This window comes from Heloderma suspectum, chromosome 2, assembly GCF_057233095.1.
Source record: "Heloderma suspectum isolate Gila_16-S chromosome 2, 16-S_ref, whole genome shotgun sequence".
In the NCBI taxonomy this organism is placed as follows: Eukaryota; Metazoa; Chordata; class Lepidosauria; order Squamata; family Helodermatidae; genus Heloderma; species Heloderma suspectum.
Genome location: NC_139459.1, coordinates 259,334,422 through 259,361,777, shown reverse-complemented (window position 1 = coordinate 259,361,777; position 27,356 = coordinate 259,334,422). Strand labels below are relative to the sequence as shown.

Below are 27,356 nucleotides of genomic sequence, written 5' to 3'. Positions count from 1 at the left end.
TAATTATATGAGCTGGCTTAAGTGGTAGTGCCTCATAATAACAAATGGTGCATTATGAGTGATGTCATAACTAGCATCATGCCATAATGTGAACAAAACTAATAGGCCAGTTCTCTGTCTGGCCACTCCATCTTCAAACTGGGCCAGCACTTTTTTTGGAAGAGAAACCCCCTCCCTTTCTCATCCCTTTGAGGACTGCTGTTAGGATTAGAGATCAAGTAGGCCTTGAGGCAAGGAAATGAGGAGATGAATGCATGGTGACTGCAATGCTTGGTCTCATTACTAGGTGGTGAATGAAGTACGAAACACTGGAAGATGGCCTCATGATTTTGGAATCCATATAACCAGAAAAGCACATGTAGATTCAGTAGTGGCTGGTGACTGCAATTTTTCACACCAAAATTTGTACAACACTTATTTTTAAAAAGTGTCCCTTTAAAAATGTGCAGAATGCCATGGCCTTCTCAATGAGAAACAAGTATTTCCCTCAAACCTGTAGAAAGGGAAATAGTTTTCATATAAGAGGGAATGAGCATGACATCCAACAGAGTTGATCTCCAACATGTCTTATTTAGAAATTAAGCTATGCCATATGGCACAAGTTCTTGAATTCATTAGCATTTATGGGAACACATACACATACATTGTCAAAAAACAAAACATCAAATAATCAAAGCTTTCATAATTCCAGGGAACACTTGTTTCTGGTTGCACGCAGTTTTCTCAGAAAACTAATTCAACCTCTTAATGACTGAATTACTTCTTTCCCTAACATTGAAATAATTATTTCAGCCACATGGACAAAGGTAAGAGTTTAATTGGAACCAGGGCCCACCAGAACTTTGAATTAGAACCAATTTTCAGTGCTAAGACTCAGTCTTAGAAATGTGAAATAATGACCCTCTGACCATGTGCAGAGTACCTTTCATATAATATGCTACCCCACTCCCCACAAAACTTGGAAAATGTTCTCTCTAGTTCCAGGCATATGGAGGTCAGTAGTTTATTAAGTCTCGGATTGAAGTGAACATCTTTTGGGCTTGGGGGAGGGGGAAATAGGATAACAGTCAAAGTGATGTCCAGAGAGACATTTTTATGTTGGAAATTCAATGTCAAACTGTTCCTAACACTCAGAAGAAACACAGCCAATGCAAAGCAAGCTGCAAAGTACATGCCTTGTGTGACACATTAAAAAAATACAACTCAGCTTGTCATTCACAAGCGGGGGAGAGGGTTTGCAACACCACTCCTTAACTCACACTTGGGAGTTTCACAGCCAAACTATACATTATGTTAAACACATTTAATATGGCTGATTTTTCAAAGACAAATGAATGGGGTGGTGAATTACGATTGGGACTATGGCAAATTGGGAGAGGGAATTTAACCATTTCTCCTGCTGTGGTCCTGATTACCCCCCCCCCCCGCTATTTGCATCAGGAGACAAATAAAGAAGGTGATGCAGTTGTTTTTAATGTTATTTTGATTTCTTTGATTACTTTTGGGATCTGCCCTTCACCCCATAATGGTAGAGTTGTCCTTGTGTGGACTGAAATGTAAAATGTGAATTAGTTCTCACTAAGTCTAAGTCAGGAAGTCCTATCCCCCCACACACCATTTTGTTAAATAACTCACTGCCCTGCTAAGGGCAGGGTACAATGCATATTAAACATCCCCCCTCCCCAAGACAGATGAACTTTACCAATACATTTCTAACTGTAAGGAGATGAGGATAAAATATCTGGATATCCATCTTTGCAACCCAGCACACCTTTTCTAAGAAGATTTAGTGATTTTTGAACCAACAGAGCTGAAGGACTGTGTTTCTGCCCAAGTCCCACCCCACTAATTTTTTTTTTTTTAAAGGAAAACCAATAATTAAAAGGATTGCTTGGCTCTTCAACTTCTATAACCTACAGCAGTACCAGGAAGATTCAGTAACCATGTTTATGACAGCAGGTTTTCTAAGCCCTGGCAGAACCACTTACCTGGGTAAAGGTCCTTCTCAATAAGTTTCATCTGAAGATGGAAGATCTGTTCCTGCAGTTTGCAAATGGAGTGCTTCATTTTCTCTCGCCTTGTCACCATGTAACAAAGATTTCTAACCTGCAAAACAGAAAAAGAAGAGTTTCCATTTCAATAGTGAATACTTCAGAAATTCACTGGTAGCTCAGCTCCTCAAAGTGCTTTCTAATTTTGCTGCTTATCCTTACCCTCTTATTTAACTTCATCAGATCTTTCCACTGTACACCTTATTGTTATGTCCACCACGTTGAAGTACCCAAGTAGTCCAGAGACAGTACAAATAACATAAAGACTGCAGGCTAAAAACCACCAATAAACACATTGCTTTTGGCTCAGATGTCATGCTGACCATTATGACTATAACCAACGACAAGCTATAGTAAAGGCAGCCATAAACTGCCTTTGGCCATCAACAAATGAAGTCTGGTACCTACTTCATCAGCTTGGGGCCACTGATACATTTTCAAGCAGCATTTGTTTACAAACAGATGATGCCTTAAGTATATTGTCCTGCCCTTATCATGGGATACAGTTGACAGTATGGTATCCGAAAGAAAAAAAAACCCCTATATCCACAGATGCACAAAGGACTGAAGAGGAGCCCACATACGCTGAGATGTTGGGAGTGGGTTTTGTGTGCACCCCTTACACACTTTACCCTTTATGTATTCAGGCAAACACCTGAATAGGGCTTTTGTGTTCTCTCAAGTACGTCTCTGTACCTTCTCGTACTTCATGCAGGAGGAAGAACTTACACCTTCCATATAAAGAACACTTATACAATCCATCTCTCATTGTTTTTCGTAACAACTTCTGGATGTAGTTCACCATTCCCATTTTAAGAGACACGGGGCAAAAGTCACTGGGAAGTTCTCCTGTATGAGCCTCATGGAAATTAATAGGGACTGCACAAAAGAACATCCTGATCAATTGTATCCAAGGAAATGGAGGCTGAGAGACAGTGGGTGCTTCCATATGACAGGACAGTTGGGGGCAAGAATATGCTTTGAGCAGTTAGGAGAATCAGTTAGGGAATCCAGTTGAAAACATCTGTCAGGATAGAGGACTGAGTTTAGAGAACGACAAATAAGAAAAAGATGCACCCTATTCAGGCCTTAGCTCTGAATACCAAGGAGGGTGCCACTCTTGCCGCCCTGGGAAGGGAGTTCAAGAGCCTTGGGGCAGCCACCAAGAAGGCCCTCTCCCGCGTTCCTATCAGGCGAGCCTGTGATGGTGGCAGGACAGTGAGAATGGCCTCCCCTGAAGATCTCAGGGCATGAGCAGGCTCATAGGGGAGAATACGGTTTTTCAGATAACCTGGACCCGAGCTGTTTAGGGCTTTATAGGTCATGCCCAGCACCCTGAATTGTGCCTGGAAACAGACTGGGAGCCCGTGAAGCTATTTTAGCAGGGGAGTGGTATGCTCCCAGTAGCCAGCCCCAGTCAACAGCCTGGCAGCAGCTCTTTGAACCAGCTTAAGTTTCTGAACACTCTTCAGAGGCAGCCTCACGTAAAGCGCATTACAGTAATTGAAACGGGATGTAACTAAGGCATGTGTCACCGTGGCCAAGTCAGACATCTCAAGGAATGGGTGCAGCTGGTGCACTAGCTTTAACAATGCATATGCACCCTGTCCACCACTGAAACCTGGGCATTCAGGGCTGAAGCTAGAAGTACACCCAAGCTGCAAACCTATGTCTTCAGGGGGAGTGTAACCCCATCCAGCACAAGCTGAATCCCTATTCCCTGATTTACCTTTCGACTGAGCTGGAGAACCTCTGTCTTGTCTAGATTAAGCTTCAATTTGTTTGCTCTTATCCAGTCCATTACTGCCAGCAGACACTGGTTTAGCACTGGAACAGCTTCCTTGGAATTAGATGGGAAGGAAAAGTAGAGTTGGGTGTCATCAGCATACTGGTGTCACCGAACCCCAAAACTCTGGACAACCTCTCCCAGTGCTTTCATGTATATGTTAAATAGCATGGGGGACAAAACAGAACCCTGAGGAACTCCATAGGCCAATGGCCAGGGAGTCGAACAGGAGTCCCCCAGCACCACCTTCTGGGTCCGCCCCTCCAAGCAGGAATGGAGCCACTGTAAAACAGCGCCTTCAAGTCCCATCCCAGCGAGGTGGCCCAGAAGGATACCATGGTAGATGGTATCGAAACCCACTGAGAGGTCCAGCAGAACCAACAAGGACACACTCCCCCTGTCTAGTTCCCGGCATAGGTCATCCACCAAGGAGACCAAAGCTCTTTCTGTCCCATAACCGGCTCTGAAGCCCGATACCTACCTACCCCTTGTTGGGTATGGCAAAGCTCTCTAGCCTGAAAGACATGAGGTTATCTTATTTCATCCTCCTGGTAACAACTCTGTGACATAAGTATGGCTGAGAAATAATGAGTTTCTGAAGGCCAGCAAATAAATATCAAGGCTCAACATGGATTTGAATTTGGGTTTTCCACATCCAGACCCCAAATCTAACCACTACTGCACAAAGGCTCTCAAGCAGGCAAACCACTGTACCTTCAGCCATCAGAGGCAACCCAGTTTTTTCCCCTTCAGGCCAAGATGCAGCTACCAGTGCTTTCATTATTTGGTATAAGCATGCCTCTAGTGATAGGACTAATAATTAAAAACACAACATTTGTATGATATACTTAATATAATTCAAGCCTATGGCTTAGTTCAGGTGTTAATGTCTATAAAAGGGTTCTTTTATGGAGCAATGTAACAGAACTGCAAAATGTTTCTGTGCCATTACATTTTAAGGACCTCTGTTGCTAGTAAAAGCTTTGTAAATTGGAAGAGAACTATATGGCAAAGGCCCAGCTTGCCTATATTTCTTAAGTGTATGGTGTATAAAGTCTAGGTACATTTACAAAATGCCAAAAAAAAACAGTATCTAAAATATGTGGAAGTGCTGTACTAATATCGTAACCAAGAGACTGTAGTGAAGTCCTTGAGATGACTTCAGTGATTAAATCCTTGCCTTTCTTTTTTCAAAACTATTTCTTATTTTCCGATTAAAAAAAGAACAAGCAGGATTACCACCACAAGTGGCGCAACTAGTGATGCTGCATAATATTATTTGAGAACTCAGCAAATCAAGCAGATTTGCAATGCCAGTATCTGCATCATAATACATTTGATCTGGAATCTAAACTAAGATTTTAAAGGACTGTTCCTTAAGGTTTACACTAACAGAGATTTCTGGTCTTGTTTGTCCCACCAGAGCTCTGCCATGGGATTTTCCAAATTCTTGAGCCAAGGGTAAGTGGTCCCAGAAGAAGGACCATTCTTGCTTGGAGCAACAGATGGTGTAGCTCAGAAATAAGACTTCTTCTAGCATAGTCTTTGAATAAAGTAACATTTCAAAACCTGTTAAACCCCCTAGAGACAGCTTCTTAAAGTTGGCTGTGACACCATAAAGTTTATATTTGATGGTACTGAAACTGATGAATGGGAACATCTAACTTATTTTTTTTACTGTGCCATAGTGATAAACACATCACCCTTTTTGACCCGGTAATGGCGGCAAATTATGGGTTACTTAACCTACAATTTGCTGGGTTGCGTGCCATGCATTAGCTGCTTCTGCTTTGCATAATCAGTTAGTTCATATGTCAACTACAATTAGCTCTTAGATTAGGTTTGTGTTGTTTAACCCATGAATAACCCATAGTGTCTGGGTTTGCATGTCACTCGACATCCTATGATCGGGTCGATCAGAGGTTGGTTATGCAAAGCTGAAGTGGCCACGATTTAATTAACTTGTGATTTGCCCCTGTTACATGCAAACAGAGCTAATATCAATATACCTATGCATTTTTTTGGGAAACCAAGGTCCAAAGTGAACATAGTTTTGGGCTCTACCAAAATCTGAAGAATGGATAAATGAGGTAAGAGAAGAAACTCCAGCCGCTCATTTCCCTTTCCACTTCTCCCATATTTTCCCAGTGAAGGGTGTGAAAATATTACACTGCATGGTTCTGGATCTATCTTTAGCAAATAGAAATGTTATCCCTTTGTATGGATAATGTAATCCTATACATTTCACCTGGATCCATCCTGGAACTCTAATCAGACTAATTATGTGGCTTAAGTGACTCAGTAATATAATGATAAATCTGGACCTGCAAGTCCACTCTGCTTAGTAAGGATTCTCTAGGTGAGTTTTAAAAAATCTTTGAAAATTGTTGCTTAGCCTATCAAGTGAATTTATCCAAGGCATTTTCTCAGGCATGCTTTCCTAGAATTTCTACGAGCAACACTGGAAATAACTATAACTACTTAGGGAATCATTTTGATTATTGCTATCCTGACAGTTAGAGAGAGTTTATCATCACTCCAAAATGCACCAATTACTTTAAATTTAGACAGCGAGACTGCAATTCTGCACATGCTTAACTGGGAGTAAATCCCACAGAACTCATTGTGACTTACTTCTGAGTAAATATGCATAGGATTACACTGTAAAGAAACTTAATTCTTTTCTCTTTCAGACCCTGTAGCTTATGAGTTGAGCCCCAATGTACTTTTACTGGCCATGCACATCTGTTTAAAAAAAAACTTTGTTTTTAGGCTCTTCTTAAGTTTCTGATACTACATTTTGTGTTACCAATTCGGATTAGTCCTAATTTCATTTAAAGTCCTGATACTTCAGCTTCCTTCACATTGGGCCATGTTTTGAGGCAATGGCCGGACTTAATATTTGTTTCTCGTGGCAGGGTCGTTCTGTCCAATAACAAGGACTTCTGTTTTAAAAAACAACACTTTTCTGCCTGGCAGGTGTACCGCAAATGACAATACTTCTGAAATAAACCCAGTCATCCAAAGGTCACTTATGTCTTGCTTCTTTCAGGGTAGCTGCTGTTTTACCAGTGACTGATGACCCAGTTGCAAGAAATTCCCCTCAGAGAAAAGCTCCATTCAGCATAAATACTGTATGCAGTGGGACTGTCAGTGGTAAAAGAAAACCTTGTACCAGTTGGCTATCCTGTTTCAACAGCACAGCCATTCAGGAGAGAGCAAAGCCAGACACAGATGAAGGAGACCTAAACAGACTGTTCAAGTGTCAAGTTGCTTCCTGACACATTATCATGCTGAGGCAACGACAGGAGTCTGAGAGCACAACCCCTGACCCCTGAAGTTCAAGATCAGTCCTCAAGCAGAAGAGCTGCTGATTTCTACCATTTGCTTTTTCAAATCTTGTGCAGGGATAAGAAAAGCCTGCTACTAATCTCTAACATGACTTCAGTGATGGTTTTAAGCTTGCCTGTCACACACTGTCAGAGACATGGTGTGAGGTAAATATAGACTTAGCAGGCGTCTAAATATACCCATCTTCTGGACTTGAGTCCATCCTGGTTTAGTAATATACTAACTGGGCCAAATTTTGCCATGCCACTACAGTAATACCCAAGAACAATACTGGCAGCTGGTACGAAATCAAAGCTTTATTTACATAATGAAAATCTCCATTTACATAATGGAGACCCCTCTCCGAGTCTCTAGCAAAGTCCTACCTATATAAAGCTGGCTTGCCAGAAATTATATATAAATACTTGTGTACACAAGTACTTACAACAAAATAAGAATTCTGCACCAATTTAACACAGATTTTGTGATCTGTACAAGTGATTTACGAAAGTGTAAATGTCCATCTTATTTTGCTTTGTTTACTGGATTTCTGTTGCTCATGAGGATATTAAGAGTTAAATAGGATATTAATAGAGTTCCCATGGCAAGTCAAGAAACATTGCACAGACGGTTTCAAACGTACATTGGCAGCCAAGGACTGAATGAAGAGACTGAGAAGAACCCATATTAAACTTTACTAATGTAATGGTTTTGACCTACTGTATGAAGCTCTACATAGGTTGGGACTTCAGTACCTGATGGAATGCCTCCTCCCATATGGAAGTCCTGAACTGCTGTCTGGATGCACTAATGGGCTGGATGTAGGTTAACAAGCTGAGGTACTGTTGGTGGGTAGAAAAGCTGATCTAGGACTGGAGGTACAGCACGTTCTGGGTGGGGTGGCGCTTCCTCTGAAGGATCAGGTTTATAGCTTGGGGATGATTCTGGACTCAGCGTTGTTCCTGGAGATAAGGTTGCTGCTGTGGCCAGGAGCATCTTTGCCTAGCTTTGACTGGTGCACCAGCTGCACCCCTTCCTGGAGAAGGCAGATCTGGCTTCAGTGATTCATGCCTTAATCACTGCCCCCCCTTTAAATTATTGCAATGCGCTTTACACTGGGCTGTCCTTGAAGAGCGTTCAGAAACTGCAGCTTGTGCGAACTGCAGCAGCCAGATTGTTTTCTGGTGCCTGTTTGTGGGCCATATTACACCAGTATTGTATCAACTGCACTGGCTGCTGATCTGTTTCTGGGTACAATTCATGGCTGGTGCTTACCTATAAAGCCCTAAATGGCTTGTTTAGAGCTTTGTAAGTTCATATGGGACCTCTTCCTGCTCTATGAACCTGCTCATAGTTTAAGATGTTCAGATGCCCTTCTTCATGTCCCACCACCAAGACAGGTTAGATGCATGGACAGGGCCTTCTCTGTGGCAGCACCCCACCTTTAGAACTCTCTTCTAAAGGAAATAAGGTTGGCCCCTTCTTTCTTCCGTTTTAGGTGGGCTGTCAAAACATTTTTGTTCTGTATGCCTTTTCAGTATTTTAAATGTATTAGCTCCACATGCTGTTTTTACAATTCTCTCCTGCCTGTAATTCTGCCGTGGGCGATGTTTTAAAGTTCTCACATTGTTTTTGAAGTTTTAAAATTGTTTTTAAAGTGGTCACATTTTTTTTAAAAAATTGCATTAAATTTTAATTGTAAGTTGCCCTGGGGGTCCTATTTGGGCCAAAAAGTGACTCATAAATTGATAAATACATAAAATAACAATAAAGATGTGCCTAGGCTAGGGTTTCACAGGGCTTGGTGGACAGGGCTTGGTCTTTGGGGCCAGCCAACTGAATGCTCAGCTAGGCTGCTATGGATGCCTTCGAAGTACAGAGCTCAGTCTGCCAAGCTTGCAGTGGAAAAAGAGCTCTGCCAGCACAGGAGGGGAGGTACCAGACCGTGACTGCTGGGAGCCAAGGTTTGAGAATTTCCCTGGCGCATCACAGAAAAGGCAGTGAAAATGATTAAATTAACCGAACCCCAAACAACTGATTCGAGCTACTGCCGATTTTCTAATAGGGTTATGCATGCACAGCCCTGGGAGCTGGATCGCATGTGCACATAGCACCTACTTGTGTGCAAGGCTCTTCATCCAAGTAGGGATGTGCATGGGGAAGCCCTGATTCCAGTTGTGCGTGGTTGGATTAGGAAGTGTCTATAAAATAAGATTAAACAAACAAACTCTCCTGGATATCTTAAAAAACCCCAACAGTATTATATTTGTGAGGGGAGAGTATGGGCGGGGGGGAAGGGAATCAGATAAGGAGGAAAAGTTACTTCTTACTTAGACTTAGGGATGGCAGAGAATTCCGCCACGGATCTCGGTGAGGCCGAATGCCAGTGCATTCGGCCCCCCAAACTCCGTGGCGGAACGGCCTGCCACCCCCCCGCTGCTCCCCCCCGGGACGAGACTTACCTGGGGCAGATCTTCCGGGTGGCTGCGGCGGCCGGTCTCCTGACCGGCTGCCGCCACCGCCATTTCCAGTGTTAAAAAAAAAAAAAAGACGTGATAGGCTACGTAAATATTTATCATGGCTAGGTTAAAAAAAACAAAAAAAAAGAAAACACAACGTGATAGGTTACATAAATCTTTACGTAGCCTATCACGTCTGACTTTTACAAAACAACAACACGTGTACGCAGATGGCGGCGGCTACAGCTGCCGCCATTTGCGGTCCTTATTTTGGCCAGTCTTAGTCTATGTAAATATTTACGTAGACTAAGACGGCGAAAATAAGGGGGAATGCAAATAGCGTCCGCTACGCTATTTGCATTCCCCTTATTTTCGCCATCTTAGTCTACGTAAATATTTACATAGACTAAGATGGGCCAAAATAAGGAGCGCAAATGGCAGTGGCCGTAGCCGCTTCCATTTGCGTATGTGAGGTTTTCTGTTTTAAGTCAGACATGATAGGCTATGTAAAGATTTACGTAGCCTATCACGGCTGACTATAGGGACGCAAACGGTGGCGGCTACGGCCGCCGCCATTTGCGTCCCTGCTAGCCAGCGGCCGGATGTCTGGCTGCTGGCGGAGCCGGCTGGCGGCTCTGCGGAATCCCCGTGGAGTGGAGCCAGCTGGCCAGGATTCCGGGGGGAGGGATGGAGCGCCTCCCCTCGCCAGCAGAACCCAGCGGAGCCAGGTAAGGCCAATTTCGTACATCCCTACATTGAAGGCACAGCAAAGTAGCCTCAAGGATATTTTCAGTCATTTATACTGACACACAACAATATTGATATCACACTTTTCTTTTCAATATCCCCCACCGCCACCACTCATCCCTTTTTGCCATTACTGTATTGCTCTATGATATGCTGAGAATATCCACTTCTTTAGTAATCCCTTTTTAAAAAAGAACAGTACGAGTGTTTAGGAGTCTTTGTATCTTTAACATCACATTTGACCTACCCCCACTTCATTAATTTCTACTACCAAAGTTATAACAGAATTATTGCTTGTCAAAGGCTCTTTCTGAAAGCTGCCTTGTCCATAGCAACAACGACATCATGTATTTACACTTATCCAATTATCTGCGTTAATGTCGTCTCTACTGATGAATTAATGTGAGGTTTTACATGGACAGTGAGCTTCCATGATCTGAATGGTAAATAACCAGCTAGACAAATAAATACAATGGCTTATAACTGATGTCAGTAAGGACCAAGAGCCCTACACTCAAACAATTTAATTATTTTCAAAAGCTCTGGGTGCCATGACACAATTGCATGACCATTTGCTGAAGGCATGTTGTTTTTAAAAATGTGTGAGAGTACTAAATCAAAGAAACAAGAGAGTGAAGTGCTTTAAAATGGTCACATTTGTGAACAGGCTCTTGGTTCATTAAAAGAGGGATTCCTGAAGTATCATGTTATGCAAATTAATGCAAAAGATTGTATAAGTTTCATAGAATCATAGAATAGTAGGGTTGGAAGGGGCCTATAAGACCATCGAGTCCAACCCCCTGCTCAATGCAGGAATCCAACTCAAAGCATCCCTGACAGATGGCTGTCCAGCCTCACCTTGAATGCCTCCAGTGTGGGAGAGCCCACCAACCATCTCCCTAGGTCATTGGTTCCATTGTCGTATTGCTCTAACAGTCAGGAAGTTTTTCCTGATGTTCAGCCGGAGTCTGGCTTCCTGTAACGTGAGCCCATTATTCCGTGTCCTGCACTTTGGGATGATCGAGAAGAGATCCTGGCCTTCCTCTCTGTGACAACCTTTCAAGTACTTGAAGAGCGCTATCATATCTCCCCTCAGTTTGCAAGTGAAAGCAATCAAGTAAATGGCGAATATGACTGTAACGGCTTCAATAACTTCTAAAACAGCGAAGTGTCTTGTGGCACCTTAAAGACTAACAAATTTATTCTAGGATAAGCTTTCTTGGACTATGGCCCACTTCATCAGATGAAGGAGTTCTAATGAGCCAGAAAAAGGAGAATGTCATCCTGAAACTAACGCGTGTTGTCGCACTTCAAAGGGAACTAAGTTTGCCAATGTAAACTGCTTGTCTTTGTCAATTATAGGTAAATGCCCATTAAGGCGTGAAAGGATTTGATTAGTCAACTGCACTTTGTGTCCAAAACCAATCAACTTATGAGGATATAATTTTAAGTTAAATTTCCAACTTGGTTGCTGCCTGCATCATTTATATGAGTTTAACTGGGTTCTCCCATTGCCTAAGTAACAAAGGTCCTATCTGTTGAGCACTAACCCAGGAAATGAGAAACTTGGGATTCAGTTCAGTGCCTCACCTATACACCTGTCCTTTCCTGGGTTTGGCTCCTTCTGCAACACTACCTTTTCAGGATGCAGTTTACACTTACTTGGGAGTAAAACCCACTGAAACTGTGGGACTGACTTCTGAATAAATACATTCAAGATCAGACTATTAAGCTTGTTTTTAATAAAATGAAGTAGTTCTCACTTGGCGAGCTATTCCACAATTATAACACAAGAAGTTATCTGCTTATGTGAACAAACCTTAGGGAACAATCCTATGGCCCCTAGATGTCTTGTGAGAGGCCATAGCATAGTTTGGATTAGCACTCCGACCTCGGAACTGGGAACTGGAGTTCTGACCCCTTCCCCCTCCTTGCTGGCACAGAAAGAACCACACCAGCTGCCCCTCCACAGTCAGGAATGGAGAGGGGGAAAAGGAGTCATTTGAGTGGGTGGGGAGGAGACTGGCCAGGATATGAGCTGTCCTGAGGCATATCCAGCTTCCTTCCCTCCCCCTCCAAGACACTTCTGTTAGAAAGGCAAAAAAACCCTGCCCAGAGAAAATGCAGGGCAGGAGGATGGGAAGGTGAAGATCACCTCTGCCGCTCCTCCTGCCCTGCAAAGGATGGCTGTAAGCCTCTAGAGTTCGGAGGCTTAGATCGTCACAATAAGATTGCGCCCTTAAGTACGAAGATCTGCAAGGTGCCACACTTCCAGCTAATAAAAGATGGAGTCTTCAGTATTTTCTAATTCCTGTGGGAGTTATGAGGATAAACAGCTACTCAGCCACCATTAAAATAATGGGAAAATATATAAATATAGCCAAGGATTTTTCATTTGCTTCTTTGCTCCTCCACTGAGGTTTCTATTATTTATTCTTTTGGAGAGATCGACCATTGTTTAAACGGTTGTCTGGTGACATGAACATCTTGTCTTCTTTAAAACTGTATGTTTGGGTTGAATCCAGAGCCAAGTACGTAGACTACAATACTTTATTCTACTAGTAAGAATGTACATTCTACTAGCACACTGCTTTGAGCTGCCTGGAGAAGGCAAGGTATCAGGAGTGGAGCTACCAAGAAATAACACACTGTCTATTTAAGGGGCAATTTACTCTGCAGTTACTGCATTTACTTCACTAGGAATGTATTAAGGTGGACTTTCCCTTTACATAGTACACTTCTGTGACAGCGCTCAACATTATATTCAAATCTGGAGATTTATACCAACTATACAAAAGCCCTGCCCCCTGGCCAGCCTGGAAAAAACAACATAGAAATGTTATTTGTTAGGTTTCTAGCCATATTATCTTTCACAGCACTGATGGTTGCAGCAGAGGTGACCCAACAGTATGTTCAGGGTGGGTGGGTGCAAGAAGACCTCCAGCCCCCTCTTCAGCGAACTGCAAAGTGCTTGCCTCGTGGTCCTCTTCTTGCCCTCTGTTGAGGCCTGGAATCCTCCTGGCTTCCTTGATGAATACCGAGCATGTGCTGAGTTTGCACACGTTCACAACATTCCCCTGTTCACAGTTCTTGCCCTCTGTTGCGTCCTGGAATCCTCCAAGCTTCTTTGATAAATACTGAGCACTTGCAGGATTTGCACGTGCTCAGAACATTCCCTCAGTCACAATTTAGTCAGCAGAGGGGGGAAGGGAGGCAGGGCACTGGGGAGGGGTGAGACATGCTTTACCTGCCTGCCTACCGAATATGGGCATTACTAGTTCTTCTCCACCCGAGCAGGTGTCTTGTAGGGCTCTGTTGGTTTTTTTAAAAAATGGTGCATGCTCAAACCTCTTCCTTTCTGTTTCATTGAGACAGAAGGCAGGCAAGAGCAGGAAGAGAACACTGAACCCCTGGCCTCTGCTCCTTTTTTTTTATCTTTGAGGAGCAGCAGTAGCAGAAGCCAGCGAGCGAGCGAGCGACTCTGTGTGCACATGTGTCTAAAAAACAGCAAGCCTGACTGCATGGGAAAGAGTGACATTCGGGGGCGGGGGCAGCGGGAAGAGACCTGGGACATGGCTGCAGAGAATCAGTCTCTCTCTTTTGCTCTCCTTGCAGGCATTTGGTGCCAACCTCTAATCAAGTCCCTTTTCATCCAAAAAGGGATTTCCATCCGTCTATCCAGAGATCGTGGGGATACCCATGCAAAGGGGTGCATTTTGGATGCTCTCAGAACTTACTGCCTATGCTTAGTCCTGAGCAATCCAGTCCTTCTTACTTCTGAGTAGACATGAATACGTACTGTACTGATTTTCACTGCTACTTCTGAACAGACATGCGAAGAGGTAGTATTGGCAATGTTCTGTGGGTATGAAAAAGGGTGGATTTTGGATGCTCTCAGATGCTCACTTTCTCCTTTCTATGGTATGAGTTTCTGGCTGCTGGGGATTCAAAAGACTGCTTTTCTGTGATGTTGTATGAATTTATTTCCACCCAACCCACACATCCTGCTTTACAAGCATGATGTTAAATTTAATGTCCCTCAATTTCTGTTTTTATAATGAATTACTGCTGGGTTCAAACAAATGCTTTTCTGTGTTACTGAGTATGGTGACTGCCTTGGTTCCTCCTGTGGTGACCTTACCTCTGCCCCACCAGTCCCAGTGGGCACCAACTCCTATTGGTTGTAGAGAAAATCTCATGCCATGATTACACTTTACAACCCTCTGACACTTCTTCCAACACCTATAACCATAGAAAACCACCAGGGGTCTTCTCAGGTAGCTTCAGACACATTCTGCTCCAGTGTCAGAAGACAAAGCAAAGAGAGCTCCTGAACGGAACAGGTTGGGCTCATATAACTGAAACTCAATGGAGAAAATAGGCTGCATAGGATAGGAATAATGTGAATATTTAAAGGGTTAGAAGAAAGGTTAAGTGGACAATTCAGTATGAGAGGTGGGATACATGAAGTCAACAGAGGACAAAGGGGGCTTTGTGGTACCCAAAACAGAGGAACGTTGTAGAAACTGGGTGGCACTATAGCAGGAACAGTAGGTGTCAGTCAGTTTGGAAGCTTCACATTTATTGCATTTGGGAGGCTGGATTACTAAATGTTCATCTTATTTGTAAGGACCCATCAATATATCCTTCATCTTCTTTTTAATAGCCACAGGGTGATGTTTTTTAATGATTCCTTTATTTGGACTTCTATGCTCATGTTCCAATACATTGAACATGCTCTTAGTTCCACCATGAAACTAGTGGGGAAAACGGAGTAAGTTTCTGGAAGGCACAGGAGGCAGATCCTGGACACTGGTAGGAGAAAATATCATCTTCACAAACTAGAAGTGAAAGTCATTCTAGTAGTGAAGTCCTTTCCTGTCAACCCCTGATGTCATCCCTTCCCCGCCCAAGGTGGAATTTCAAGAAGGCGAAATGGGATGTCTTTACTGAAAATCTAGACAAATTCTTGGGCTGGATCTCCCCTAAATTCAACAATTATGAGAGACTTACAGGGGCATTTATATGTGCAGCAGGAAAGGCTATTCCTAGAGGATACTGCAAGCAATATATTCTGGGGTGGAATGATACCTGTGAGAACCTGTATCAATAATTTTTTAAAAATGGAGACCATGATATTGCAGATGACTTGTTACATAGCCTCGATACAGCACAGCGAGAGAAATGGATGGAGACCGTTGAATCGCTCCATTTTAAAACATCTAGTAGAGAAGCATGGTCATTGCTATGGAAATTAGGGGGAAGTAAGAAGAAAAGAAATGATAAGACACACATTTCATCCAATAAGATCTTGGCACATATATTGTCTACATCTAGAGCTACAAGGGACAAAGTCCATACAAGACAAATTAGACAAAAGCTTGGTGCTCTTAAAACTTCTTGTCCTGAACAATCTGAATATTCACGCCCTTTACTCCCCTTTGAAATTACAAATGCACTCAAGGATATAAAAGCTGGCAAGGCACCTGGACATGATGGTATACACCCTGAATTCCTCCTGCACTGTGGAAAATATGCAAAAAGATGGTTGGCAGAATTCTTTTTGGATATTATGGAAACAGGTATAATACCACACAAGATGAAGCAAGCAAAAATCATCGCAATACTCAAACCGGGAAAAACAAATGACCAACCAAAGAACTATTGACCAATCGCACTGCTAAGCACTGTCTATAAACTTCTCGAAAGGCTTCTGCATAACAGAATCAGCCAGAAGATACTCCAGATAATTCCACTGGAACAAGCTGGATTTCGCCTCGCATGAAGCTGCGCTGACCAAGTGTTTTCACTAACAACCTATATAGAAGCAGGATATCAGGCGAAGCAAAAAACATCAGTTGCTTTTATAGATTTAAGTGCAGCATATGATACAGTGTGGAGACATGGACTACTTTATAAATTAATACAAGTAACCTCATGCCAAAAAACTACCCAACTTATTGATAATATGCTTACTGGAAGAACTTTCTCTGTGACTATGGGAGAGGATACTAGCGTCCCTAAAATTTTAAACAACAGACTACCACAAGGCTCGGTTCTTGCACCTCTCCTTTTCAATCTATACATAGCTAACGTACCATACACAAAGTCGAGGAAGTTTGGCTACGCGGATGATTGGGCTATAGCCACACAACATAAATCCTTTGAGACAACTGAAGATGTCCTCACTTCTGATCTAGACATACTCGATAAATATTTCTGTAAGTGCAGGTTACAGCCCAATCCAACAAAGATGGAAGTAACATGCTTTACCTTTGTAACAGATCAGCAGGCAGAGAGCTCAACGTTCAATTTAAGGGAAACCGGCTCAATCACAACATGCATCCCAAATATCTTGGGGTCACACTGGATAGGACACTTTCCTATAAAGAACACTTGATGAAGACTGCTGCCAAACTGAGAAGTAGAAATAACATTCTACACAAACTATGCGGCACTAGCTGGGGCTCAACAGTGGATATGCTGAGAACGACCGCTGGTTTACTCAGCAGCAGAGTACTGTGCCCCAGTGTAGCTTAATAGTCTGCACACAAGAAAGATCGATACACAACTGCATGAATCAATGCGTATTGTTAGTGGGATGATACGATCTACTCCCACAAACTGGCTGCCTGTTTTGAGCCATATACCACTTCCAGATGCAAGACGAAAAAGCGCCCTTCTTCAAGAATACTGGAAGATTATTGATAATCTCCAGCTACCAATATTAAATGATGTAACCTACTTGGAGCGAAACAGGTTAAGATTGAGACATCCAGCCATTTCTACCACTAAAGCTCTTCTAGAAGATGATTTCAATATCCACAACACGTGGAAACAACATTGGCTAGGAAACTGCCCTCCACAATGCCGAAGCTTGCCCTGCATCTTGGAAAAACCACCTGGATTTGACCAGCCCCGTGCAATATGGACAACCTTGAACCGAATTTGCACAGCTCATGGTAGATGTGCAGATGCCCTTTATAAATGGGGCAAAACAACATCATCAAATTGTGATTGTGGGGCTGGAAAACAAACTATCCAACATATAGTGACAGAGTGTCAAAACCGAGCCTACAGTGGAGACTTTGCTGATTTCCTGGGTGTGACAACTGAAGTAAAAAACTATATCTGTAACCTAGACATACATTTGTAATATTCCTGTCTATATTTTATATTTTACATTTCATATTTATTATGCTCTATGTTTTTATTGTAATGCGATGTAAATGTGCCGTAAGATAAATAATAAATAAATAAAATAATACCACCTTGTGGACTACAAACCCGTTCAAGACAATCTATTAACCTAGGGATGTAGTATTATCACAAGAAATTTTGGAAGCACTTGTATTGGGGGGTTGAAATTCTTTTTTTAAAATATCCAAATATTAAACATATGATTTATGTGTTATGTATTTTAATATGCACCTTTCTCTTTATTTGGGTTTGAAGTGAACATCAAACTCTTTACAAAGGAATCAAATACGTCTGGCAAGATGTATGTTACATGTTTGGCATTATCTTTCAATTTCTTAATTTATATGTCTAAAAGAAAAAAATGCTTTTGCTGTCCACTTAGGAACTACTTAGATCACCATAGCTAAAAGCACGTACAATGCTCCCCCACCATTGACAGTTGCCTGTCAAGACACTCTACAAAATAATCAAACGTTGCTGAAGTTAATTAAAGCAAATAAATGTTTATAATAATATTGCTCTGTATCCAATGCATCTTGGATAACCCAAAGCAGTGGCTCTTTAAATGGAGGACTGTGTTTTGCTAAAAACAAAGTATCACCATCCTAGAACTAGATACAAGCAAGACATTTATGTTCCTATGTTGCAGGAGGAAAAATAAAGGGGAGGGATATGTGCACAGCTGACTAGAGATTTTTGAATCTAGATCTTTGCTGGCTCCAATCTAATTAATACTGCTTCTCAGTGCACAATCATGTCATCAGGGGAAAAGTTATAAAATCTCTTATGTGGTTCAGGAATCTATACTCCACTTCCAAAACACTTTAGTCTAATCCTTAAAATATTCAGACTTGGGGGTGGGGTTGCACCAGTTATCTGTAGCAGGTATTACCAACAAGTGTCACTGATGGTTCCTGTTTAGCATTGTACTTCCTTTTTTCCTCCACAAAAACTAGTACTTTGTTAAAGAATTCTCACAATTAGCATCCATCCATGCCTTCTGATGTCCCTGTTCTTGGTTGTAGTTCCACCCCTGCTATTTGGAAATGAAATGGAATCCACAATTGTAACCTAAAGATTAATAACGGAAATTGCACCCTATGGACACTGTTCTTCTTGAGGTGTCAATGCAAGACCTAGAAGGTGTCCAGGGAACTGCTCTTGACAGGTTCTGCTTCTTCTTAGCAGGGAAGTCCCAGAAGATAGTGATGGGTAACTATTTGTCATCTTCCCAGAATGCTGCCTGTGGGATCGCTAAGGATTCTGTTCTGTTTTTTCCCTCTTGACCATATCTTTGCAGGACAAGAAGATATGGAGACATTGACCCTGAAACCTCAATACACTAAGGACACCCAGCTCTCCTTCTTCTTCTCAGGTAGTTTCAGTGCTTTCACAGTAGATGAGGGTGAGCCAAATGAAACTGGATGAAGATAAGACTGAAGTAACAATGATTAGGAGGCTTGTAAACTAGGAGATGGACAGGGGGGCTTGGAACTCCCATCAGTAATGAGGTCTAGCCCCCTCTGGTCACGGAGGCTTATAGCCTTGAGGTGCTTCTGGGTTCACTGTTGAGACTGGATGGCCAGGTCATGGTGGTAGCCAGAATGCTTTCTGGGACTGTTCAAGTGATATGGAGTAGAAGGAGAAAAGTCCTCTTCCGTTATCTCCTGAAAGAAGCTTTCTAAGGAATTCAGCTGAAGACCTGGATGGGAGGGTCCTTGGGCACATATCTGAGTCAAGACTACTGAAATATATTCAGTATGGGCTTGCCCGAGTAACAGTTTAGAGACAGAGAGGTTCTTAGTAAGTTGTATACTTTCATTATGCAAAATAGGATTCATGATATACCCAAAGGATTCAATATACACAGTCACCTCTGCAGTTTTCACAGTTTAAGTAGACAAGATCTTTAAGTCTTGAAAAAAAATGTCTATAGAGCTAACCCTATTTTAGAATTCTTCCTATGACAGTTCCACAAGATAATATCATGCAGCCATTGTGAAAAATCACTGTGTGGTAAAGACACCGGTCTTCTGAATCCACAACAGAACGTTTGCTCAATCCAGACATGTTTGCTGGAAACAACAGCCCAAATGTCCCCTGATACAGCCATTTCAACTCAGTTCCCTTAAATCATGTAAGGATAACTGCTAGAAAGGATTTTCCAAACATACTTTCCCCCAAAGTTTAAAAAAACCCATTTTGGAAAGTAGATTAGCTCTACAAGTACTGGAAAAAGAAGACAAAGAATTCCAAAAGCAGTTGAAAAACTCCTCAGTTGCATATCGGGGGGTGGGGGGAGGGGGAGATCACAGAAACTATATATTAAAGTTGATAGTTTAAAGTATCAATTAAAGGGGACTTCCGGCTGGGACCGATGTCGCTCTGGCAGCTTCCCACGGGTCTCCACGGGAGCTTTCTCAAACAGCTTTTTAAAAGGTTGAGAAACCTTTTCATCTCCCCCCTGGAATTGAAAGGGGGGTGCAAGGCAGTAGCCCTAGACAACATCTTGGAGAAAAGTAACCTCCATGAGATAGTGGGGGGGGGGGGGGCAGGATTCCAGGATTATCTTCCCAGAGCTTTACCAATGCAAAAAGCTGTACCGAGACTCCTATCTTATAGGAGAAAACAGGGCTGACGTGTTCCATAATAATATATGCTTTAAGAAATATCAAGAACCTCTGAGGGATGATTTAAGAAACGTTAACAATATTTGAGAACATCTGAGGACCTATAAGATCTGTTTGAGAGAAACATGTCTGCTCCAAGGAGAAGAAGGGAGCTGGCATCTACTCTCCCCGCATCCTCTGTGTCAAAAGTGTCAAAAACAGAAGATATAGGGTATTATTTATGCTGATCAGGACTTTATCATCGCAATTTACAGAACAAGTCAAAAGGTTGGATTTAATTCAAAATTCCATCACCACCCTGCAAGGAGCTGTAGATTTAATTAATGCGCCACAGCAAAAAATGGAGACAAAAATTAATGAGCTTGAAGACTGAATGGCAGGAAATGAAAATATGACACAAATTTGTTTTAAAAATATCTCTGATAGAATCTCTCAACTGGAGGCCTTCACGAAAAGATCCAATGTATGTATTATTGGGATTAAAAATCTGCCTAATGATGTAAAATTGCCTATTCTTGTGGATAAACTTTTGCATGAGATACTCCCTATTGATTATTTACTTGATATTTACTCCCTATTGATTATTTTACTTGATATTGAGCAGGCATTTTCGTGTGCCAAATGCTAAAGGCACTGATTACATGATCATAGCTCAATTTGCAAAAGTCTCCACAGAGAATTATATCCTGCATTTGGCAAGGGAGGTTGGAAGCCTTTCCTGGAAACAAGATAAAGTTATGTTATTTCCAGACCACATCAAAGAGGTGGCGAATAAAAGAAGGCAATTTATCAAAGCAAAGAATATGGCAAAACAAATGAACTTACAATATTACTTAAAATATCCTGCTACACTTTGTATTGTGTCTGAAGGTCAGATGAAGTTTCTAAATCATGAAATGGTGGAGGCATGGCTTAACGTAAAAATGTGTGAGAATTCTGTTACAACCCCATGAACTGGAATCTTTAAACAAGCTTTGTTAACTGTTTGTGTTTAGTCTACATGATCCAGGCTAATTCAGAAGATAAATAATTATATTTATACTGGTTTACTCTCTTTCATCTTTTATTTTTTCTTGCTTTTCTTTATATTTTTTATTTTAAAATAGATAATATATCTAGTATAAAATCTATTACTGATGGTTGAAGGTTTATATTAAGTTTTATTATATAATACTATATATAAAAAATACTAATAATATAGGCTTTTGGGAATGAATTGTAGACCTGTTTCTTTGATATAAGATTGATGATATGATATAGAAATGAAAGATTGTTTATTAAACTGTAAGATTGTTAAGGTTATAGATATAGTTTTTAAAACAGAATAGCATCGGAGGCTGGGGGGTGTTGGAGTTTAAACTCAATTCTTTATTAAGGGGGAGAGAGAAGGAGAGGGGGAAGGAAGGGGAGGGAATTTTTCTTCACTTCCTTTCCTCCCCCCTTTTCCCTTTTTTTCCTCTTTTTTCTTCTCTCTTTGTTATTGTGGTGTCCTCATCAGAATATTGTACTGTTGGGAAATTGAAGTATTGATGAGGTTGTTGGTAATTTTGGTATTGTTTATTTCATTTATAAAAATAAAATAAATAAAAATATATTCAAAAAAGTATCAATTAAATTATTTCACCTGGCCTTGTGTAAGATAAGAGCTTCAGACCCAAAATTATAAGATACAAAAACAAAGCCAACATTTTACAACAAGGAATCTGTTTGGTGGCCACCTTTTTTCTTCTGGTGCTAATGTATTTTTGTGTAATTGGATTTTGGAACAGCCATGACACACCCTGTTAACTGGGAAAATTCACTAGAATGGGAGCTGCATTTTACCAGCTGCATTTTCTGTCTGGACAGGCTAAGAGATAAAATGCTGACTTAACTCCATCTTTCAATTATCTCCCAATTAGTTCCAGGCAAGTGATTGTGTGGAGTGTATTTACTTCTAGTGTTATCTGATGTTGTTAGGGGTAATGAGAGATACATTTTGTTCCTCAGTGGTACTTTAAATGGCAAACATTGGGGAAACTATCTATGGGTCTAACACTATATTGTATTTTAATAGGTACCTTATTTTTTATTCAATTATGGTATTCCCCCACCCCACCCCATGCCCCGGATTGTTACCCACAGAGCCACTGGATTTTCTTTTGATCTTCCCACTCCTGGGATGAACAATGTCAGCTGACCCATTTGTCACTATTTTGTCTCAGTTTATATACAGTACTTGAAAGAGCTCAATGAGGCTTTTCCTTAACTTAGGAAGGCTCACTGTAACAAAATTGGAGATATCCTGCAATATATACACAGAAAGGGATTCATGAAAATGCTTGATTTAAATATTAGCTTCTACATTTCTAGTTCAGAGAAAGCTTAATAATATAAGCTGCCAAAAGACATAGAAAAGTAGCAGAGTGACTGGAGCACAAGTCTCCATACAAAGGACTGTATATGGTTGGCATTATTTTATGGTCTGTGAATTTAAAGAAAATTGGGCTTTGACAGATTTAAGGGATTAGACCTGATAGACGGAGTGCCTGAGGAACTATGGACGGAGGTCCGTAACATTGTTCAGGAGGCAGCAACGAAATCCATCCCCAAGAAAAAGAAATGCAAGAAAGCAAAGTGGCTGTCTGATGAGGCTTTACAAGTAGCTGAGGAAAGAAAGGAAGCGAAAAGCAAGGGAGAAAGGGGAAGATATACCCAACTGAATGCAGAGTTCCAGAGAGTAGCAAGGAGAGACAAGAAGGCCTTCTTAAATGAACAATGCAAAGAAATCAAGGAAAACAATAGAATGGGAAAGACTAGAGATCTTTTCAAGAACATTGGAGATATCAAGAGAACGTTTTGTGCAAAGATGAGCATGATAAAGGAGAAAGAAGGCAGGGATCAAACAGAAGCAGATGAGATTAAGAAGAGGTGGAAAGAATACACAGAAGAACTATACAGGAGAGATCTTAATGTCCCTGATAGCCATGATAGTGCGGTCACTGAACTTGAGCCGGACATCCTCGAGAGTGAAGTCAAGTGGGCCTTAGGAAGCATTACTAGCAACAAAGCTAGCGGAGATGACGGTATTCCAGCTGAGCTATCCTAAAATCCTAAAAGGTGATGCTGTTAAAGTGCTGCAACTCAATATGCCAAAAAATCTGGAACACTCAACAGTGGCCGCAAGACTGGAAAAGGTCAGTTTACATTCCAATTCCAAAGAAGGGCAATGCCAAAGAGTGTTCAAACTACCGTACAATTGCACTCATTTCACATGCCAGCAAGGTGATGCTCAAAATCCTACAAGCTAGGCTTCAGCAGTATGTGAACCGAGAACTACCGGAAGTACAAGCTGGGTTTCAAAGAGGCAGAGGAACTAGAGATCAAATCGCCAACATTCACTGGGTCATAGAGAAAGCAAGAGAATTCCAGAAAAATGTCTATTTCTGCTTCATTGACTATGCTAAAGCCTTTGATTGTGTGGATCACAACAAACTGTGGCAAATCCTTAAAGAGATGGGAGTACCAGACCACCTTACCTGTCTCCTGAGAAACCTGTACAAGGGTCAAGAAGCAACAGTAAGAACCGGACATGCAACAACCGATTGGTTCAAAATTGGGAAAGGAGTACAACAAGGTTGTATATTGTCGCCCTGCTTATTTAACTTATATGCAGAGTACATCATGAGAAACGTCAGGCTGGATGAATCACAGGCCGGAATTAAGATTGCCGGGAGAATTATCAACAACCTCAGATACGCAGACGATACCACCCTAATGGCAGAAAGCGAAGAGGATCTAAAGAGCCTCTTGTTGAGGGTGAAAGTGGAAAGTGCAAAAGCTGGTTTCAAACTCAACATTAAAAAAACTAAGATCATGGCATCTGGCCCCATCACGTCCTGGCATATAGAAGGGGAAGAAATGGAAGCAGTGACAGATTTTATTTTCTTGGGCTCCAAAATCACTGCAGACAGTGACTATAGCCATGAAATTAAAAGATGCTTGCTCCTTGGGAGAAAAGCTAAGGCAAACCTAGACAGCATAGTCAGAAGCAGAGACATCACCTTGCTGACAAAGGTTCATATAATCAAAGCTATGGTTTTCCCAGTAGTAACGTATGGCTGTGAGAGCTGGACTATAAGGAAGGCTGAGCGCTGAAGAATTGATGCCTTCGAACTGTGGTGCTGGAGAAGACTCTTACGAGTCCCCTGGACTGCGAGGAGGTCAAATCAGTCAATCCTAAAGGAAATCAACCCTGACTGCTCATTGGAAGGACAGATACTGAAGCTGAAGCTCAAATATTTTGGCCACCTAATGCGAAGAGAAAACTCCCTGGAAAAGACCCTGATGCTGGGAAAGATCGAAGGCAAAAGGAGAAGGGGATGGCAGAGGATGAGATGGCTAGATAGCATCACCGATGCAATGAATATGAACTTGAGCACACCCCGGGAGAGAGCGGAGGACAGGAAGGCCTAGCGTGCTATGGTCCATGGGGTCACGAAGAGTCAGACACGACTTAACGACTGAACAACAACAATACCTGTAAGGCATATTGGTTAGCTCAAGATTATTATTTTCAAACACAGGCTGACCATGATCATCTATGACTGGAGGGATGCACATGGAAATCCATTATATCATAAGAACTGATCTAAAGTGGACAGTTTGTTTTGTTTTGATAGCGATGCTGGTTCCAAGCCTGTTGTTAAGAGCATAGCAACAGCTGGTGCAGAACTACTAGTAATGCACTGGAAGAAAGGTCCAAGGCCAACGTAATCTTAACAACACTTGTGTTTATTTTGTTTGTAGAAAGCTTTTCTTTAAGGCATTAAAAGCCTTGAAGAAGGAAGTTTTCCTCTGACAGCTTCATCTACTACACACACAACATTTTCTACCATTTCTACCTCGAAAAAGAACACCCTAGCCCTATTTCAGATTGTAGAGATAGGGAACTGTCTTTCACCCCTGCAAAGCACCATGTACATTGATACCTATAAAATGAGTTCTGCTGAATACCTTTCAGCAGAAAGGCAAGCTATTCACTTTGATATAAACACATTCATAAATCCAGATGCATGAAACAAAATAAATGGTGAATACACTGTTTTTATAATATGCTTTGAATCTTCACCTCTGCTCTGCTCTGCTCTGAACAAACATAAGCATTTCTTAGTTTATTTGAAAACACTGTGCATGTTTATTTGAAACCTTCCACAGCTTTACCCTTGAACTTGGCACAACCACATCACACCTGAAATATTCTCTACCAGGGCTTACTCCTTGTATATTTATTCCTATGACTATTATCTCCCTCCTGCTTCCCATCTCAAACTTTTCCTTTTTGCTTCTCTGCATTTTCCTTTCCCAGAGATCTTCACTGGACAATTTGTTTTGCTTCTTTCATCTCCTGAGTTGTTTATGCAGTGCCAGCTTCATCCCCCTCTCCTCTGCTTTCCATAGCTTCACGATTGGGTCTGCCAGTGATTTTTGTGCATGCATAGCTAATAAAAGAGAAATTTATAAGAATCCAAGAGTACTGGCAGTGTGGCCCTTCAGAGAGCAGGACTCTAATAAATCTTTTTACTCTCTTGCATGCATCAGCACAGCCTGTACTAGACACTGCAGGGGAAAAACAAAAGGAAAGAAAGTAGAAGAAGCTCTGTCATGGTAATTTGTTATTGTGAGTGACTTCACTAACATCGGCCATTCCTTTAAAAAGATGATGTCAAAGCATCCCCGGTCTCACCTACAAACTCATCCCTGCTATAAAAATTAATTACAAAAGAAGCAGCAGAGAATAACTTTAATGAGAGCAGATATCCTTCTACACCACCCTACCAATGTGCTTTTAATTTGTTCAGGAGGAACCAAAAAACGTGTGGTGAGATGCTGCCATTTCAACTAGGAAGGAAACAGAGAATTCCATGGGCATTTGTTCTTTGACTTCGCTGCTGAGCTGCCCGAGAGTTATCACCAACCAAGGCAGTAGATTTCTCCTCCACCATGGACTAGACTAATGATTATTAACGTACAACAGACAGTAGATTACCCTTTTGTTCAAATTTTAAAAGAAAAACAAAACCAGTCATTTAAACATAGAGAAAATGAAATAGTGGGAGGATGGTTGCATTTTTATATTTAATATTTGTGATTGTTTTGAATAACCAGGGGTGGGGATCTTCTCCATCTTCGTGCTGAGCGCTCCAAAGCTCCCTGCTCCCTCCCCAGTTCCAAGCTAGAGGGACAGGCTGGGGCTCTTCTCATCACCCTCACTAGAGGGCAAAATGCAGAACTCCATGGATAAGAATCATAACGAAAATGAATAAACAGGTAACGATCACAACAGACGCTATGCCTGGGCATTGCAAAGTTTAAGTGATCTTTGGGAAAATCTGATTAGGCAAATGGAGCTAAAGAATTACTGGCACAAACTGTGAAGTTCATCTTGGAAGAGCAGCTCAGGATTTCGCTAAACCAGTAATTCTACTCACCCTTTCAAGATCCTGCCTGAGATGTGTGAAGAGTTTCAAGCGTCGGTAAAGCACATCCTGCTCTTGCTGAGCCAAGTTGTCCACCTCATCTGTTTTGGGTATCATCAGGGGCTTGTTGTAATTGGCTTTCCTCTTCATCTTCCAGTACTGATAGACGAAATCAACTAGCCACTCAGTCAAGTCAAGGTTCTCAGCCACCTCAGAGGGCTTCACGAGGTCATAGAAGTCTTCTTCCAATTGTTGGAGCTTCTGCTTCCTCAGTGTTACCTTCTCCATGTCTAGCTTGCCTTGGTCTGCATCCACCCGTGCTTCATCTGGGGGTTTAGTGGCTCCACTGCTGTGCTCAAGACAGAATGACTTGAACTTCACTTCATCGTTCTCTGCTAAAAGTGTCCGCATGTCCAGATTGTGTTCAAAGGCGCATGTTACATGGAACGCTGTGATGCAGGAAGGCATGGAACACTACAGGGGTAAGAAAAACAAAGCAAAGGCCTGAGTATGGATCCTCATGGAGCCACAACACATAAAACACTGCCAAGTATGGGCACTTTTACAAGAGGATGACAGTACAATTTTCCTACACAATTAAAAGCCAGTGGTAGAATTACTGTTGTGGGAGGGGAGAGGGAAGGAGTGGAAAGTATTACATCCTTATTGCCTTCTATTTCAGACTTTTCTCTTGA

General features: G+C 41.7%; 1 protein-coding gene across 7 annotated transcripts in view; it reads right to left on the bottom strand.

Moving 5' to 3' along the window:
* Positions 1–27,356, bottom strand: part of JADE2 (jade family PHD finger 2) — a 217,891-nt gene that overhangs the window by 23,833 nt on the left and 166,702 nt on the right. For all 7 annotated transcript variants that reach the window (XM_084838945.1, XM_084838947.1, XM_084838944.1 and 4 more), the window contains 2 exons: positions 26,674–27,135; positions 1,989–2,106 (listed from right to left, as the gene is read on the bottom strand). In XM_084838945.1, the coding sequence (XP_084695071.1) occupies positions 1,989–2,106; positions 26,674–27,135 (580 nt within the window). The remainder of the gene's footprint in view (positions 1–1,988; positions 2,107–26,673; positions 27,136–27,356) is intronic.